The following is a 15811-nucleotide window of genomic DNA, read 5'->3' as shown; positions in this document are numbered from 1 at the left end:
CCCTAAACACCACAGAACGTTCCTGAAAGAAATCGAGGAAGGCATCAAGAGAAGGAAAAAGGTTCCATGCTCATGGAGAGGAAGAATTAATATTGTGAAAATGTCCATGCTACCCAGGGCAATTTATATATTTCACGCAATCCCTATCAAAATACTGGGGACTTTCTTCAGAGAGTTAGAACAAACCATCTTAAGATTCTAGTGTGGGGGATCCCTGGGTGGCGCAGCGGTTTAGCGGCTGCCTTTGGCCCAGGGCGCGATCCTGGAGATCTGGGATCGAATCCCACGTCGGGCTCCCGGTGCATGGAGCCTGCTTGTCCCTCTGCCTATGTCTCTGCCCCATTCTCTCTCTCTGTGCGACTATCGTTAATAAATAAAAATAAAAAAAAATAAGATGCTAGTGTGGATACTGAAAAGACCCCAAAGAGCCAGGGGACTATTCAAAACGAAGGCCACAGCTGGGGGCATCACAAGGCCCGATTTCAGGTTGTACTACAAAGCCGTGGCTATCAAGACAGTGTGGTAGTGGCACAAAAACAGACCCATAGCTCAATGGAACCGAATAGCGAATCCAGAAGTCGACCCTCAACTTTATGGTCAACTCTATTCGAGAAAGCTGGAAAGACTATCCCTGGAAAAAGACAGTCTCTTCAATAAAGGGTGCTGGGAACACTGGACATCCACATGCAGAAGACGGAAGCTAGACCATTCTCTGACACCACACACAGGGAAAAACTCAAAAAGGATGAAAGATCTAAATGTGAGACAAGAATCCATCCAAATCCGAGAGGTGAACAGAGGCAACACCGTTTTTCAACTTGGCCACAGCAACATCTCGCAAAATACGTCTGCCAAGGCAAGAGAAACAAAAGCAACGAGGAATTATTGGGACTTCAGCCAGATCGAAAGCTCCTGCGCAGCAAAAGAAACAGTCCACAAAAGTAAAAGACAACCTACAGAACGGGAGAAGATATTTGCAAACGACCGCTCAGACAAAGGGCTAGTGTCCAAGATCTCTAAAGAACATACTCAACTCAAGAGCAAAGAAACAAACAATCTGATCATGAAACGGGCAGAAGACCCGAACAGAAATCCCACAGGGGAAGACAGAGACACGGCCAACAAGCACATGAGAACATGGCCCGCATCACTGGCCATCAGGAAACTACAGATCCAAACCCCCATGAGATACCACTTCACACCGGCAGGAATGGGGAAAAGTCACGAGACAGGAAACAAGAAATGTTGGAGAGGACGCGGACAAAGGGGAACCCTCTTGCACTGTAGGTGGGAATGTGAACAGGTGCAGCCACTCCGGAAAACTGTGTGGAGGTTCCTCAAAGAGTTAAGAACAGATCTTCCCTCCAGCCCAGCAATGGCACTGCTGGGGATTCACCCCAAAGCTGAAGATGCGGTGAAATGCGGGGACACCTGCACCCCGAAGTTTATGGCAGCAATGTCCACAATAGCCAAACTGTGGAAGGAGCCTCGGGGTCCATCGAGAGATGAATGGATAAAGTTGATGTGGTCCACGGCTACAACGGAATATTACTCAGCCGTGAGAAACGACAAATACCCATTAGCTCCGACGTGGATGCACCTGGAGGGACTTATGCTGAGTGAAATAAGTCCATCGGAAAAGGACAAACTTGATATGGTCTCATTCATTTGGGGAATATAAAAACTAGTGAAAGGCAATAAAGGGAATGGGGAAAATGAAGGAAAATATCAGTGAGGGTGACAAAACAGGAGACACACCGAACTCTGGGAAGTGAACAAGGGGTAGTGGAAGGAGAGGTGGGCGGGCGGTTGGGGCGACTGGGTGATGGGCACTGATGGGCGCACTTGGCGGGATGAGCACTGGGTGTTATGCTATATGCTGGCAATTTGAGCTCCAATAAAAAAATGTAAAAACAGAAAACATTTTGCTAATACTTAACACGGACTAGTATGTCCAAATGTTACCTCACAACCCCTCCCATGAAATCTGACCAAATTAGAGTTCTCAATGCGATTTCACAATTTTGGCCACAAACTAATGACTGACCTTTCAAGTTAAGATGTGGACACATGAAACATAAAGAATACGGCTTAGGAGGTCTGTCTCTACGATGGCACCCCGAGCAAAACTGAATAATGATTCTGTTTTGCGTGTGTGGAGAGAGCAAAAGAGCAAGTGTAAGGAGGAGAGGGGCAGAGGGAAAGGAAGAGAGAATACGAAGCAGGCTCCATGCTGAATATGGGTGAATCTGATAACCTTGAGGTCATGACCGGAGCTGAAACCCAGGAGGCAGAGACTTAGCTGACAGAAACACCCAGGTGCCCCTAGGACAAGATTTCTTGAGGCTATTATTTAATGAATCAATTTTCATGTTACCCTCCGGCCTGTCGTCTGTTGGCTGAACTCTTCTGTTTCGGCGGATTGCAAAGAGCTTTCGCCGTGCTCCTGGGCAGATGTACCCAGGTTGTCTGCTATATTCAGGTTCGGTTGTTATCACAGCAGCTCCTGGTAAATAAATGGACATAGAAAGAGCTGTTGACTGACAGGTTGTTGTTAGAAGAGCCTCGAAAATTAAGGAGTCAATCCCATTTACAACTGCACCCAAAAGCATAAGCTACCCGGGAATAAACCTAACCAAAGAGGTAAAGGATCTGTACCCTAAACACCACAGAACGTTCCTGAAAGAAATCGAGGAAGGCATCAAGAGAAGGAAAAAGGTTCCATGCTCATGGAGAGGAAGAATTAATATTGTGAAAATGTCCATGCTACCCAGGGCAATTTACACATTTCACGCAATCCCTAACAAAATACCGGGGACTTTCTTCAGAGAGTTGGAACAAACCATCTTAAGATTCTAGTGTGGAACCGGAAAAGACCCCAAAGAGCCAGGGGACTATTCAAAACGAAGGCCACAGCTGGGGGCATCACGAGGCCCGATTCCAGGTTGTACTACAAAGCCGTGGCCATCGAGACAGTGTGGTAGTAGCACAAACACAGACCCATAGATCAATGGAACCGAGTAGCGCATCCAGAAGTGGACCCTCAACTTTATGGTCAACTAATATTCGCGAAAGCTGGAAAGACTATCCCTGGATAAAGACAGTGTCTTCCATAAAGGGTGCTGGGAACACTGGACATCCACATGCAGAAGAAGGAAGCTAGACCATTCTCTGACACGACACACAGGGAAAAACTCAAAAAGCATGAACGATCTAAATGTGAGACAAGAATCCATCCAAATCCGAGAGGCGAACAGAGGCAACACCGTTTTTCAACTTGGCCACAGCAACATCTCGCAAGATACGTCCGCCAAGGCAAGACAAACAAAAGCAACAAGGAATTATTGGGACTTCAGCCAGATCGAAAGCTCCTGCGCAGCAAACAACAGTCCACAAAAGTAAAAGACAACCTACAGAACGGGAGAAGATATTTGCAGACGACCGCTCAGTCAAAGGGCTAGTGTCCAAGATCTATAAAGAACATACTCAACTCAAGAGCAGAGAAACAAACAATCCGATCGTGAAACGGAAAAAGATCCAAACAGAAATCTCACAGGGGAAGACAGAGACACGGCCAACAAGCACATGAGAACATGCCCCGCAAGCTGACCATCAGGGAACTACAGATCCACACCCCCAGGAGATACCACCTCACACCTGCGGGAATGGGGAAAAGTCACGAGACAGGAAACAACAAATGTTGGAGAGGACGCGGACAAGGGGGAACCCTCTTGCACTGTAGGTGGGAATGTGAACAGGTGCAGCCACTCCGGAAAACTGTGTGGAGGTTCCTCAAAGAGTTAAGAACAGATCTTTCCTCCGGGCCAGCAATGGCACTGCTGGGGTTATACCCCAAAGCTAAAGATGCGGTGAAATGCGGGGACACCTGCACCCCGATGTTTATGGCAGCAATGTCCACAATAGCCAAACTGTGGAAGGAGTCTCGGAGTCCTTCGAGAGATGAATGGATAAAGAAGATGTGGTCCACGGCTACAACGGAATATAACTCAGCCGTGAGAAACGACAAATACCCACCATTAGCTCCGACGTGGATGCACCTGGAGGGACTTATGCTGAGTGAAATAAGTCCATCGGAAAAGGACAAACTTGATATGGTCTCATTCATTTGGGGAATATAAAAACTAGTGAAGGCAATAAAGGGAAAGGGGAAAATGAAGGAAAATATCAGTGAGGGTGACAAAACAGGAGACACACCGAACTCTGGGAACTGAACAAGGGGTAGTGGAAGGGGAGGTGGGCGGGCGGTTGGGGCGACTGGGTGATGGCCCCTGATGGGGGCACTTGGCGGGATGAGCACTAGGTGTTATGCTATATGCTGGCAAATTGAACTCCAATAAAAAAATGTAAAAACAGAAAACATTTTGCTAATACTTAACACGGACTAGTATGTCCAAATGTTACCTCACAACCCCTCCCATGAAATCGGACCAAATTAGAGTTCTCAATGCGATTTCACAATTTTGGCCACAAACTAATGACTGACCTTTCAAGTTAAGATGTGGACACATGAAACATAAAGAATACGGCTTAGGAGGTCTGTCTCTACGATGGCACCCCGAGCAAAACTGAATAATGATTCTGTTTTGCGTGTGTGGAGAGAGCAAAAGAGCAAGTGTAAGGAGGAGAGGGGCAGAGGGAAAGGAAGAGAGAATACGAAGCAGGCTCCATGCTGAATATGGGTGAATCTGATGACCTTGAGGTCATGACCAGAGCTGAAACCCCGGAGGCAGAGACTTAGCTGACAGAAACACCCAGGTGCCCCTAGGACAAGATTTCTTGAGGCTATTATTTAATGAATCAATTTTCATGTTACCCTCCGGCCTGTCGTCTGTTGGCTGAACTCTTCTGATACGGAGGATGGAAAACATTTTTGGCCATGCTCCAGGGCAGGTGTACCAAGGGTTTCTTCGAGATTCAGGTTCGGTTGTTATCACTCCAGCTCCTGGGAAATAAATGGACATAGAAAGAGCTGTTGACTGACAGGTTGTTGTTAGAAGAGCCTCGAAAATTAAGGAGTCAATCCCATTTACAACTGCACCCAAAAACATAAGCTACCCGGGAATAAACCTAACCAAAGAGGTAAAGGATCTGTACCCTAAACACCACAGAACGTTCCTGAAAGAAATCGAGGAAGGCATCAAGAGAAGGAAAAAGGTTCCATGCTCATGGAGAGGAAGAATTAATATTGTGAAAATGTCCATGCTACCCAGGGCAATTTATATATTTCACGCAATCCCTATCAAAATACTGGGGACTTTCTTCAGAGAGTTAGAACAAACCATCTTAAGATTCTAGTGTGGGGGATCCCTGGGTGGCGCAGCGGTTTAGCGGCTGCCTTTGGCCCAGGGCGCGATCCTGGAGATCTGGGATCGAATCCCACGTCGGGCTCCCGGTGCATGGAGCCTGCTTGTCCCTCTGCCTATGTCTCTGCCCCATTCTCTCTCTCTGTGCGACTATCGTTAATAAATAAAAATAAAAAAAAATAAGATGCTAGTGTGGATACTGAAAAGACCCCAAAGAGCCAGGGGACTATTCAAAACGAAGGCCACAGCTGGGGGCATCACAAGGCCCGATTTCAGGTTGTACTACAAAGCCGTGGCTATCAAGACAGTGTGGTAGTGGCACAAAAACAGACCCATAGCTCAATGGAACCGAATAGCGAATCCAGAAGTCGACCCTCAACTTTATGGTCAACTCTATTCGAGAAAGCTGGAAAGACTATCCCTGGAAAAAGACAGTCTCTTCAATAAAGGGTGCTGGGAACACTGGACATCCACATGCAGAAGACGGAAGCTAGACCATTCTCTGACACCACACACAGGGAAAAACTCAAAAAGGATGAAAGATCTAAATGTGAGACAAGAATCCATCCAAATCCGAGAGGTGAACAGAGGCAACACCGTTTTTCAACTTGGCCACAGCAACATCTCGCAAAATACGTCTGCCAAGGCAAGAGAAACAAAAGCAACGAGGAATTATTGGGACTTCAGCCAGATCGAAAGCTCCTGCGCAGCAAAAGAAACAGTCCACAAAAGTAAAAGACAACCTACAGAACGGGAGAAGATATTTGCAAACGACCGCTCAGACAAAGGGCTAGTGTCCAAGATCTCTAAAGAACATACTCAACTCAAGAGCAAAGAAACAAACAATCTGATCATGAAACGGGCAGAAGACCCGAACAGAAATCCCACAGGGGAAGACAGAGACACGGCCAACAAGCACATGAGAACATGGCCCGCATCACTGGCCATCAGGAAACTACAGATCCAAACCCCCATGAGATACCACTTCACACCGGCAGGAATGGGGAAAAGTCACGAGACAGGAAACAAGAAATGTTGGAGAGGACGCGGACAAAGGGGAACCCTCTTGCACTGTAGGTGGGAATGTGAACAGGTGCAGCCACTCCGGAAAACTGTGTGGAGGTTCCTCAAAGAGTTAAGAACAGATCTTCCCTCCAGCCCAGCAATGGCACTGCTGGGGATTCACCCCAAAGCTGAAGATGCGGTGAAATGCGGGGACACCTGCACCCCGAAGTTTATGGCAGCAATGTCCACAATAGCCAAACTGTGGAAGGAGCCTCGGGGTCCATCGAGAGATGAATGGATAAAGTTGATGTGGTCCACGGCTACAACGGAATATTACTCAGCCGTGAGAAACGACAAATACCCATTAGCTCCGACGTGGATGCACCTGGAGGGACTTATGCTGAGTGAAATAAGTCCATCGGAAAAGGACAAACTTGATATGGTCTCATTCATTTGGGGAATATAAAAACTAGTGAAAGGCAATAAAGGGAATGGGGAAAATGAAGGAAAATATCAGTGAGGGTGACAAAACAGGAGACACACCGAACTCTGGGAAGTGAACAAGGGGTAGTGGAAGGAGAGGTGGGCGGGCGGTTGGGGCGACTGGGTGATGGGCACTGATGGGCGCACTTGGCGGGATGAGCACTGGGTGTTATGCTATATGCTGGCAATTTGAGCTCCAATAAAAAAATGTAAAAACAGAAAACATTTTGCTAATACTTAACACGGACTAGTATGTCCAAATGTTACCTCACAACCCCTCCCATGAAATCTGACCAAATTAGAGTTCTCAATGCGATTTCACAATTTTGGCCACAAACTAATGACTGACCTTTCAAGTTAAGATGTGGACACATGAAACATAAAGAATACGGCTTAGGAGGTCTGTCTCTACGATGGCACCCCGAGCAAAACTGAATAATGATTCTGTTTTGCGTGTGTGGAGAGAGCAAAAGAGCAAGTGTAAGGAGGAGAGGGGCAGAGGGAAAGGAAGAGAGAATACGAAGCAGGCTCCATGCTGAATATGGGTGAATCTGATAACCTTGAGGTCATGACCGGAGCTGAAACCCAGGAGGCAGAGACTTAGCTGACAGAAACACCCAGGTGCCCCTAGGACAAGATTTCTTGAGGCTATTATTTAATGAATCAATTTTCATGTTACCCTCCGGCCTGTCGTCTGTTGGCTGAACTCTTCTGTTTCGGCGGATTGCAAAGAGCTTTCGCCGTGCTCCTGGGCAGATGTACCCAGGTTGTCTGCTATATTCAGGTTCGGTTGTTATCACAGCAGCTCCTGGTAAATAAATGGACATAGAAAGAGCTGTTGACTGACAGGTTGTTGTTAGAAGAGCCTCGAAAATTAAGGAGTCAATCCCATTTACAACTGCACCCAAAAGCATAAGCTACCCGGGAATAAACCTAACCAAAGAGGTAAAGGATCTGTACCCTAAACACCACAGAACGTTCCTGAAAGAAATCGAGGAAGGCATCAAGAGAAGGAAAAAGGTTCCATGCTCATGGAGAGGAAGAATTAATATTGTGAAAATGTCCATGCTACCCAGGGCAATTTACACATTTCACGCAATCCCTAACAAAATACCGGGGACTTTCTTCAGAGAGTTGGAACAAACCATCTTAAGATTCTAGTGTGGAACCGGAAAAGACCCCAAAGAGCCAGGGGACTATTCAAAACGAAGGCCACAGCTGGGGGCATCACGAGGCCCGATTCCAGGTTGTACTACAAAGCCGTGGCCATCGAGACAGTGTGGTAGTAGCACAAACACAGACCCATAGATCAATGGAACCGAGTAGCGCATCCAGAAGTGGACCCTCAACTTTATGGTCAACTAATATTCGCGAAAGCTGGAAAGACTATCCCTGGATAAAGACAGTGTCTTCCATAAAGGGTGCTGGGAACACTGGACATCCACATGCAGAAGAAGGAAGCTAGACCATTCTCTGACACGACACACAGGGAAAAACTCAAAAAGCATGAACGATCTAAATGTGAGACAAGAATCCATCCAAATCCGAGAGGCGAACAGAGGCAACACCGTTTTTCAACTTGGCCACAGCAACATCTCGCAAGATACGTCCGCCAAGGCAAGACAAACAAAAGCAACAAGGAATTATTGGGACTTCAGCCAGATCGAAAGCTCCTGCGCAGCAAACAACAGTCCACAAAAGTAAAAGACAACCTACAGAACGGGAGAAGATATTTGCAGACGACCGCTCAGTCAAAGGGCTAGTGTCCAAGATCTATAAAGAACATACTCAACTCAAGAGCAGAGAAACAAACAATCCGATCGTGAAACGGAAAAAGATCCAAACAGAAATCTCACAGGGGAAGACAGAGACACGGCCAACAAGCACATGAGAACATGCCCCGCAAGCTGACCATCAGGGAACTACAGATCCACACCCCCAGGAGATACCACCTCACACCTGCGGGAATGGGGAAAAGTCACGAGACAGGAAACAACAAATGTTGGAGAGGACGCGGACAAGGGGGAACCCTCTTGCACTGTAGGTGGGAATGTGAACAGGTGCAGCCACTCCGGAAAACTGTGTGGAGGTTCCTCAAAGAGTTAAGAACAGATCTTTCCTCCGGGCCAGCAATGGCACTGCTGGGGTTATACCCCAAAGCTAAAGATGCGGTGAAATGCGGGGACACCTGCACCCCGATGTTTATGGCAGCAATGTCCACAATAGCCAAACTGTGGAAGGAGTCTCGGAGTCCTTCGAGAGATGAATGGATAAAGAAGATGTGGTCCACGGCTACAACGGAATATAACTCAGCCGTGAGAAACGACAAATACCCACCATTAGCTCCGACGTGGATGCACCTGGAGGGACTTATGCTGAGTGAAATAAGTCCATCGGAAAAGGACAAACTTGATATGGTCTCATTCATTTGGGGAATATAAAAACTAGTGAAGGCAATAAAGGGAAAGGGGAAAATGAAGGAAAATATCAGTGAGGGTGACAAAACAGGAGACACACCGAACTCTGGGAACTGAACAAGGGGTAGTGGAAGGGGAGGTGGGCGGGCGGTTGGGGCGACTGGGTGATGGCCCCTGATGGGGGCACTTGGCGGGATGAGCACTAGGTGTTATGCTATATGCTGGCAAATTGAACTCCAATAAAAAAATGTAAAAACAGAAAACATTTTGCTAATACTTAACACGGACTAGTATGTCCAAATGTTACCTCACAACCCCTCCCATGAAATCGGACCAAATTAGAGTTCTCAATGCGATTTCACAATTTTGGCCACAAACTAATGACTGACCTTTCAAGTTAAGATGTGGACACATGAAACATAAAGAATACGGCTTAGGAGGTCTGTCTCTACGATGGCACCCCGAGCAAAACTGAATAATGATTCTGTTTTGCGTGTGTGGAGAGAGCAAAAGAGCAAGTGTAAGGAGGAGAGGGGCAGAGGGAAAGGAAGAGAGAATACGAAGCAGGCTCCATGCTGAATATGGGTGAATCTGATGACCTTGAGGTCATGACCAGAGCTGAAACCCCGGAGGCAGAGACTTAGCTGACAGAAACACCCAGGTGCCCCTAGGACAAGATTTCTTGAGGCTATTATTTAATGAATCAATTTTCATGTTACCCTCCGGCCTGTCGTCTGTTGGCTGAACTCTTCTGATACGGAGGATGGAAAACATTTTTGGCCATGCTCCAGGGCAGGTGTACCAAGGGTTTCTTCGAGATTCAGGTTCGGTTGTTATCACTCCAGCTCCTGGGAAATAAATGGACATAGAAAGAGCTGTTGACTGACAGGTTGTTGTTAGAAGAGCCTCGAAAATTAAGGAGTCAATCCCATTTACAACTGCACCCAAAAACATAAGCTACCCGGGAATAAACCTAACCAAAGAGGTAAAGGATCTGTACCCTAAACACCACAGAACGTTCCTGAAAGAAATCGAGGAAGGCATCAAGAGAAGGAAAAAGGTTCCATGCTCATGGAGAGGAAGAATTAATATTGTGAAAATGTCCATGCTACCCAGGGCAATTTATATATTTCACGCAATCCCTATCAAAATACTGGGGACTTTCTTCAGAGAGTTAGAACAAACCATCTTAAGATTCTAGTGTGGGGGATCCCTGGGTGGCGCAGCGGTTTAGCGGCTGCCTTTGGCCCAGGGCGCGATCCTGGAGGTCTGGGATCTAATCCCACGTCGGGCTCCCGGTGCATGGAGCCTGCTTGTCCCTCTGCCTATGTCTCTGCCCCATTCTCTCTCTCTGTGTGACTATCATTAATAAATAAAAATAAAAAAAAATAAGATTCTAGTGTTCATACGGAAAAGACCCCAAAGAGCCAGGGGACTATTCAAAACGAAGGCCACAGCTGGGGGCATCACAAGGCCCGATTTCAGGTTGTACTACAAAGCCGTGGCCATCAAGACAGTGTGGTAGTGGCACAAAAACAGACCCATAGATCAATGGAACCGAATAGCGAATCCAGAAGTGGACCCTCAACTTTATGGTCAACTAATATTCGAGAAAGCAGGAAAGACTATCCCTGGAAAAAGACAGTCTCTTCAATAAAGGGTGCTGGGAACACTAGACAACCACATGCAGAAGAAGGAAGCTAGACCATTCTCTGACACCACACACAAAGATAAACTCAAAAAGGATGAAAGATCTAAATGTGAGACAAGAATCCATCCAAATCCGAGAGGTGAACAGAGGCAACACCGTTTTTCAACTTGGCCACAGCAACATCTCGCAAGATACGTCCGCCAAGGCAAGAGAAACAAAAGCAACAAGGAATTATTGGGACTTCAGCCAGATCGAAAGCTCCTGCGCAGCAAAAGAAACAGTCCACAAAAGTAAAAGACAACCTGCAGAACGGGAGAAGATACTTGCAAACGACCGCTCAGTCAAAGGGCTGGTGTCCAAGATCTATAAAGAACATACTCAACTCAAGAGCAGAGAAACAAACAATCCGATCGTGAAACGGGCAGAAGACCCGAACAGAAATCTCACAGGGGAAGACAGAGACACGGCCAACAAGCACATGAGAACATGGCCCGCATCGCTGGCCATCAGGAAACTACAGATCCAAACCCCCATGTGATACCACCTCACACCAGTGGGAATGGGGAAGTCACAAGACAGGAAACAACAAATGTTGGAGAGGACGCGGACAAGGGGGAACCCTCTTGCACTGTAGGTGGGAATGTGAACTGGTGCAGCCACTCCGGAAAACTGTGTGGAGGTTCCCCAAAGAGTTAAGAACAGATCTTCCCTCTGGCCCAGCAATTGTACTGCTGGGGATTCACCCCAAAGCTGCAGATGTGGTGAAACGCGGGGACACCTGCACCCCGATGTTTATGGCAGCAATGTCCACAATAGCCAAACTGTGGAAGGAGTCTCGGAGTCCTTCGAGAGATGAATGGATAAAGACGATGTGGTCCACGGCTACAATGGAATATTACTCAGCCATGAGAAACGACGAATACCCACCATTTGCTCCAACGCGGACGCACCTGGAGGGACTTATGCTGAGTGAAATAAGTCCATCGGAAAAGGACAAACTTGGTATGGTCTCATTCATTTGGGGAATATAAAAACTAGTGAAAGGCAATAAAGGGAATGGCGAAATGAGGGAATATATCAGTGAGGGTGACAAAACAGGAGACACACCGATCTCTGGGAACTGAACAAGGGGTAGTGGAAGCGGAGGTGGGTGGGTAGTTGGGGCGACCGGGTGATGGGCACTGATGGGGGCACTTGGCGGGATGAGCACCGGGTGTTATGCTATAAGCTGGCAAATTGAACTCTAATAAAAAAATGTAAAAACAGAAAACATTTTGCTAAAACTTAACACGGACTAGTATGTCCAAATGTTAGCTCACAACCCCTCCCATGTAACCGGACCAAATTAGGGTTCTCAATGCGATTTCACAATTTTGGCCACAAACTAATGACTGACCTTTCAAGTTAAGATGTGGACACATGAAACATAAAGAATACGGCTTAGGAGGTCTGTCTCTACGATGGCACCCCGAGCAAAACTGAATAATGATTCTGTTTTGCGTGTGTGGAGAGAGCAAAAGAGCAAGTGTAAAGAGGAGAGGGGCAGAGGGAAAGGAAGAGAGAATATGAAGCAGCCTCCATGCTGAATATGGGTGAATCTGATGACCTTGATGTCATGACCAGAGCTGAAACCCCGGAGGCAGAGACTTAGCTGACAGAAACACCCAGGTGCCCCTAGGACAAGATTTCTTGAGGCTATTATTTAATGAATCAATTTTCATGTTACCCTCTGGGATCTCTGTTTGGGAGTCCAGTTCCCTGCTTCGGTAGAGGGTGTATATTTTCAGCTGTTGTTGAGGGCCGAGGTCTCCAGATTGTGTGCTAGGTTCTGTTCCTGTGGTTTCCACAGCAGATCCTGGGAAATAAATGGACATAGAAAGAGCTGTTGACTGACAGGTTGTTGTTAGAAGAGCCTCGAAAATTAAGGAGTCAATCCCATTTACAACTGCACCCAAAAGCATAAGCTACCCAGGAATAAACCTATCCAAAGACGTAAAGGATCTGTACCCTAAACACCACAGAACGTTCCTGAAGGAAATCGAGGAAGGCATAAAGAGAAGGAAAAAGGTTCCATGCTCATGGAGAGGAAGAATTAATATTGTGAAAATGTCCATGCTACCCAGGGCAATTTACACATTTCACGCAATCCCTATCAAAATACCATGGACTTTCTTCAGAGAGTTGGAACAAACCATCTTAAGATTCTAGTGTGGAACCGGAAAAGACCCCAAAGAGACAGGGGACTTTTCAAAATGAAGTTCATAGCTGGGGGCATCACAATGCCAGATTTTTGGTTGCTCTACAAAGCCGTGGCCATCAAGACAGTGTGGTTGTGGCACAAAAACAGACCCATAGATCAATGGAACCAAATAGCGAATCCAGAAGTGGACCCTCAACTTTATGGTCAACTAATATTCGGGAAAGCAGGAAAGACTCCCCCTGGAAAAAAAACAGTCTCTTCAATAAATGGTGCTGGGAATATTGGACATCCACATGCAGAAGAAGGATCCCAGGCCATTCTCTGACATCACACACAAAGATAAACTCAAAAAGGATGAAAGATCTAAATGTGAGACAAGAATCCATCCAAATCCGAGAGGCGACGAGAGGCAACACCCTTTTTCAACTTGGCCACAGCAACATCTCGCAAGATACGTCCGCCAAGGCTAGAGAAACAAAAGCAACAAGGAATTATTGGGACTTCACCCAGATCGAAAGCTTCTGCATAGCAAAAGAAACAGTCCACAAAAGTAAAAGACAACCTACAGAACGGGAGAAGATATTTGCAAACGACCGCTCAGATAGCGCGCTCTTATCCAAGGTCTATAAAGAACATACTCAACTCAAGAGCAAAGAAACATACAATCTGATCATGAAACCGGGAAAAGACACCCACAGAAATTTCACAGAGGAAGACAGAGACTCGGCCAACAAGCACATGAGAAGATGCCCCGCATCGCTGGCCATCAGAGAACTACAGATCCAAACCACAATTAGATACCACCGCACACCAGTGATAATGGGGAAAAGTCACAAGACAGGAAACCACAAATGTTGGAGAGGATGCGGACAAAGGGGAACCCTGTTGCACTGTAGGTGGGAATGTGAACTGGTGCAGTTGTTAGAAGAGCATTGAAAATGAGTGATAACCTTATCAGAGGTCAAACTTTGATCTTATTACTGGTGATTTGCCTTGCAGAGAAACCTGAGTGAGCATGCAATGCAGAAAGGCTTTGGAGTTGCCATATGCTTAAGGTTCCTGAGAATATAAACTGATAAATTGTCAATGAAACACAATGTGGAGTCTCACCCCTCCAAATATTTAAAAAGGTCTGACGTATATTCTTGCAATCTGAGTTTTGGCAAGTAGTTCAGAAAATATTGAAAGCTGAATTTCGCAGAGATTCTGCACAGTGTTTTCAGCACCTTTCAGCACACCCAAAAAAAAAGAAACAACTTCATGTCCATTGATGAACAAAAGGATAAAAAGATTAGTCTATCTCTACAATGAAATATTATCGCAAGTTAAGAGGAAGGAAACCTCAAGAATTGTGATGACATGCATGGCCATGTAAATTAAATACTGCATGATGGCACTTATATGTGCACCTGGCACAGTCAACACACAGCATCAGGAAAGAGAATAGGAGCTAGAAGGAGGTACAAAGGGGGAAATGTTGCTGATCGGATACAAAGCTTCAATGATACAAATTCAATGTGTTCTGGAATTCTATCTGCAACCAAGGGCCTGTCATAAGCAATGCCGTATTATATGCTTGAAATCAGGAAGAGATTAGAGGATATCAAATGCCCTTACTGTCAAAGAACAACAAGAAATTCGCTAGCAGACACTGTGTGGGGACATACCTTTCTTTTGATGAGACAATATGCAAAACAGAACAACATAGTCATTGAGAACACAGTGAATAGTGTTGACGACTTGCCAAAAATTACAATACTGATGAGGAAGGGGTCTGAGACAGGACATGAGTTGGTTCCCTGGGGAGAGAGGTCCCTGAACACTTGAGATCTGCCTAGGGTCCCGGAGATCATGCTCTGAACCCCTGAACCAAGGGCTGTCTCTTTCTCAAATCCTCCTGCCCTAAGTTCCCTGTGCAAGACATTCCACAACAAGGGGGACTGCCTGAGCCAAGAGTAAAGTTCACATCCTAACGCAGCCATCCACCTCCCGGTTTCAATCCCTCACCCAAAACACAAAGCAGTTGCCCCCAAGTCAAGCTCTTGGAAATGGCAACGGGAAGCCCAACTGTGGTTATCTTCCCCCAGCGCTCACACTGCCATCTGGTTCCCATAAAGCCTTCCTGGGCACCAGTGGACTTGCCCTCAGTGACCAGTGGACTTCTCCCAAGCGGACTCACAACCCAGGATTTTCCAAACATACTGTCCCATGAGGGCTCTGCCAAGAAGTAGCTTCTCTTCAACTGACCAAACATGTTGAACAGTTAATGTGAATTCATGACATTCAAGCATGTTTTAGGCCTCAGGGTGAATGTGTTATTAGACATACTACCACATGTGTGTCATCATTTTTTTTTCCTTAAGACGGCTGCATGCTCAACATAGACTAGACACATGACTCTAGATCAAGAGTCGCATTCTCCACTAATGAGCCAGCCGGGCAGTCTCCACTCTGCTTCCAATTCTTATTGTATTTTATGTGTGCCATGGCCTGAGGTCAGACCATGCCATGACACTGATGGTCGGGCACTGGTCAGCTCTGTATCTCAGCTGTACAAGCAAATAGCAATGAGCAGGGAATGGATACCAAGCTAACCATAACCTGGCCCTTGAGTCTGATCTTCATTGTCCCAGGGGTAGGCTCTCATTTCACCATTACTAGCACTCATCATACAGACAATGCCATCATATACCATGAAAGAAACTCCTCGATTCTCAGCGGATCGAGGTCA

At 46.4% G+C, this 15811-nt stretch overlaps 1 protein-coding gene across 2 annotated transcripts in view; it reads right to left on the bottom strand.

Annotated features, from left to right (window-relative positions):
• The window catches only part of LOC140596756 (uncharacterized), a 32830-nt gene that overhangs the window by 14627 nt on the left and 2392 nt on the right, over window positions 1-15811 (bottom strand). The window contains exons 2-6 of one of the 2 annotated variants that reach the window (XM_072745245.1): window positions 12607-12735; window positions 9949-10077; window positions 7492-7620; window positions 4835-4963; window positions 2378-2506 (exon numbers count right to left, since the gene is read on the bottom strand). In XM_072745245.1, coding sequence (XP_072601346.1) covers window positions 2378-2506; window positions 4835-4963; window positions 7492-7620; window positions 9949-10077; window positions 12607-12735 — 645 coding nt within the window. The remainder of the gene's footprint in view (window positions 1-2377; window positions 2507-4834; window positions 4964-7491; window positions 7621-9948; window positions 10078-12606; window positions 12736-15811) is intronic. The other variant, XM_072745246.1, reaches the window with a different exon arrangement.

Source organism: Vulpes vulpes, unplaced genomic scaffold (assembly GCF_048418805.1).
Source record: "Vulpes vulpes isolate BD-2025 unplaced genomic scaffold, VulVul3 u000000630, whole genome shotgun sequence".
Taxonomy (NCBI): domain Eukaryota; kingdom Metazoa; phylum Chordata; class Mammalia; order Carnivora; family Canidae; genus Vulpes; species Vulpes vulpes.
This window is presented reverse-complemented; position numbering and strand designations above follow the sequence as displayed.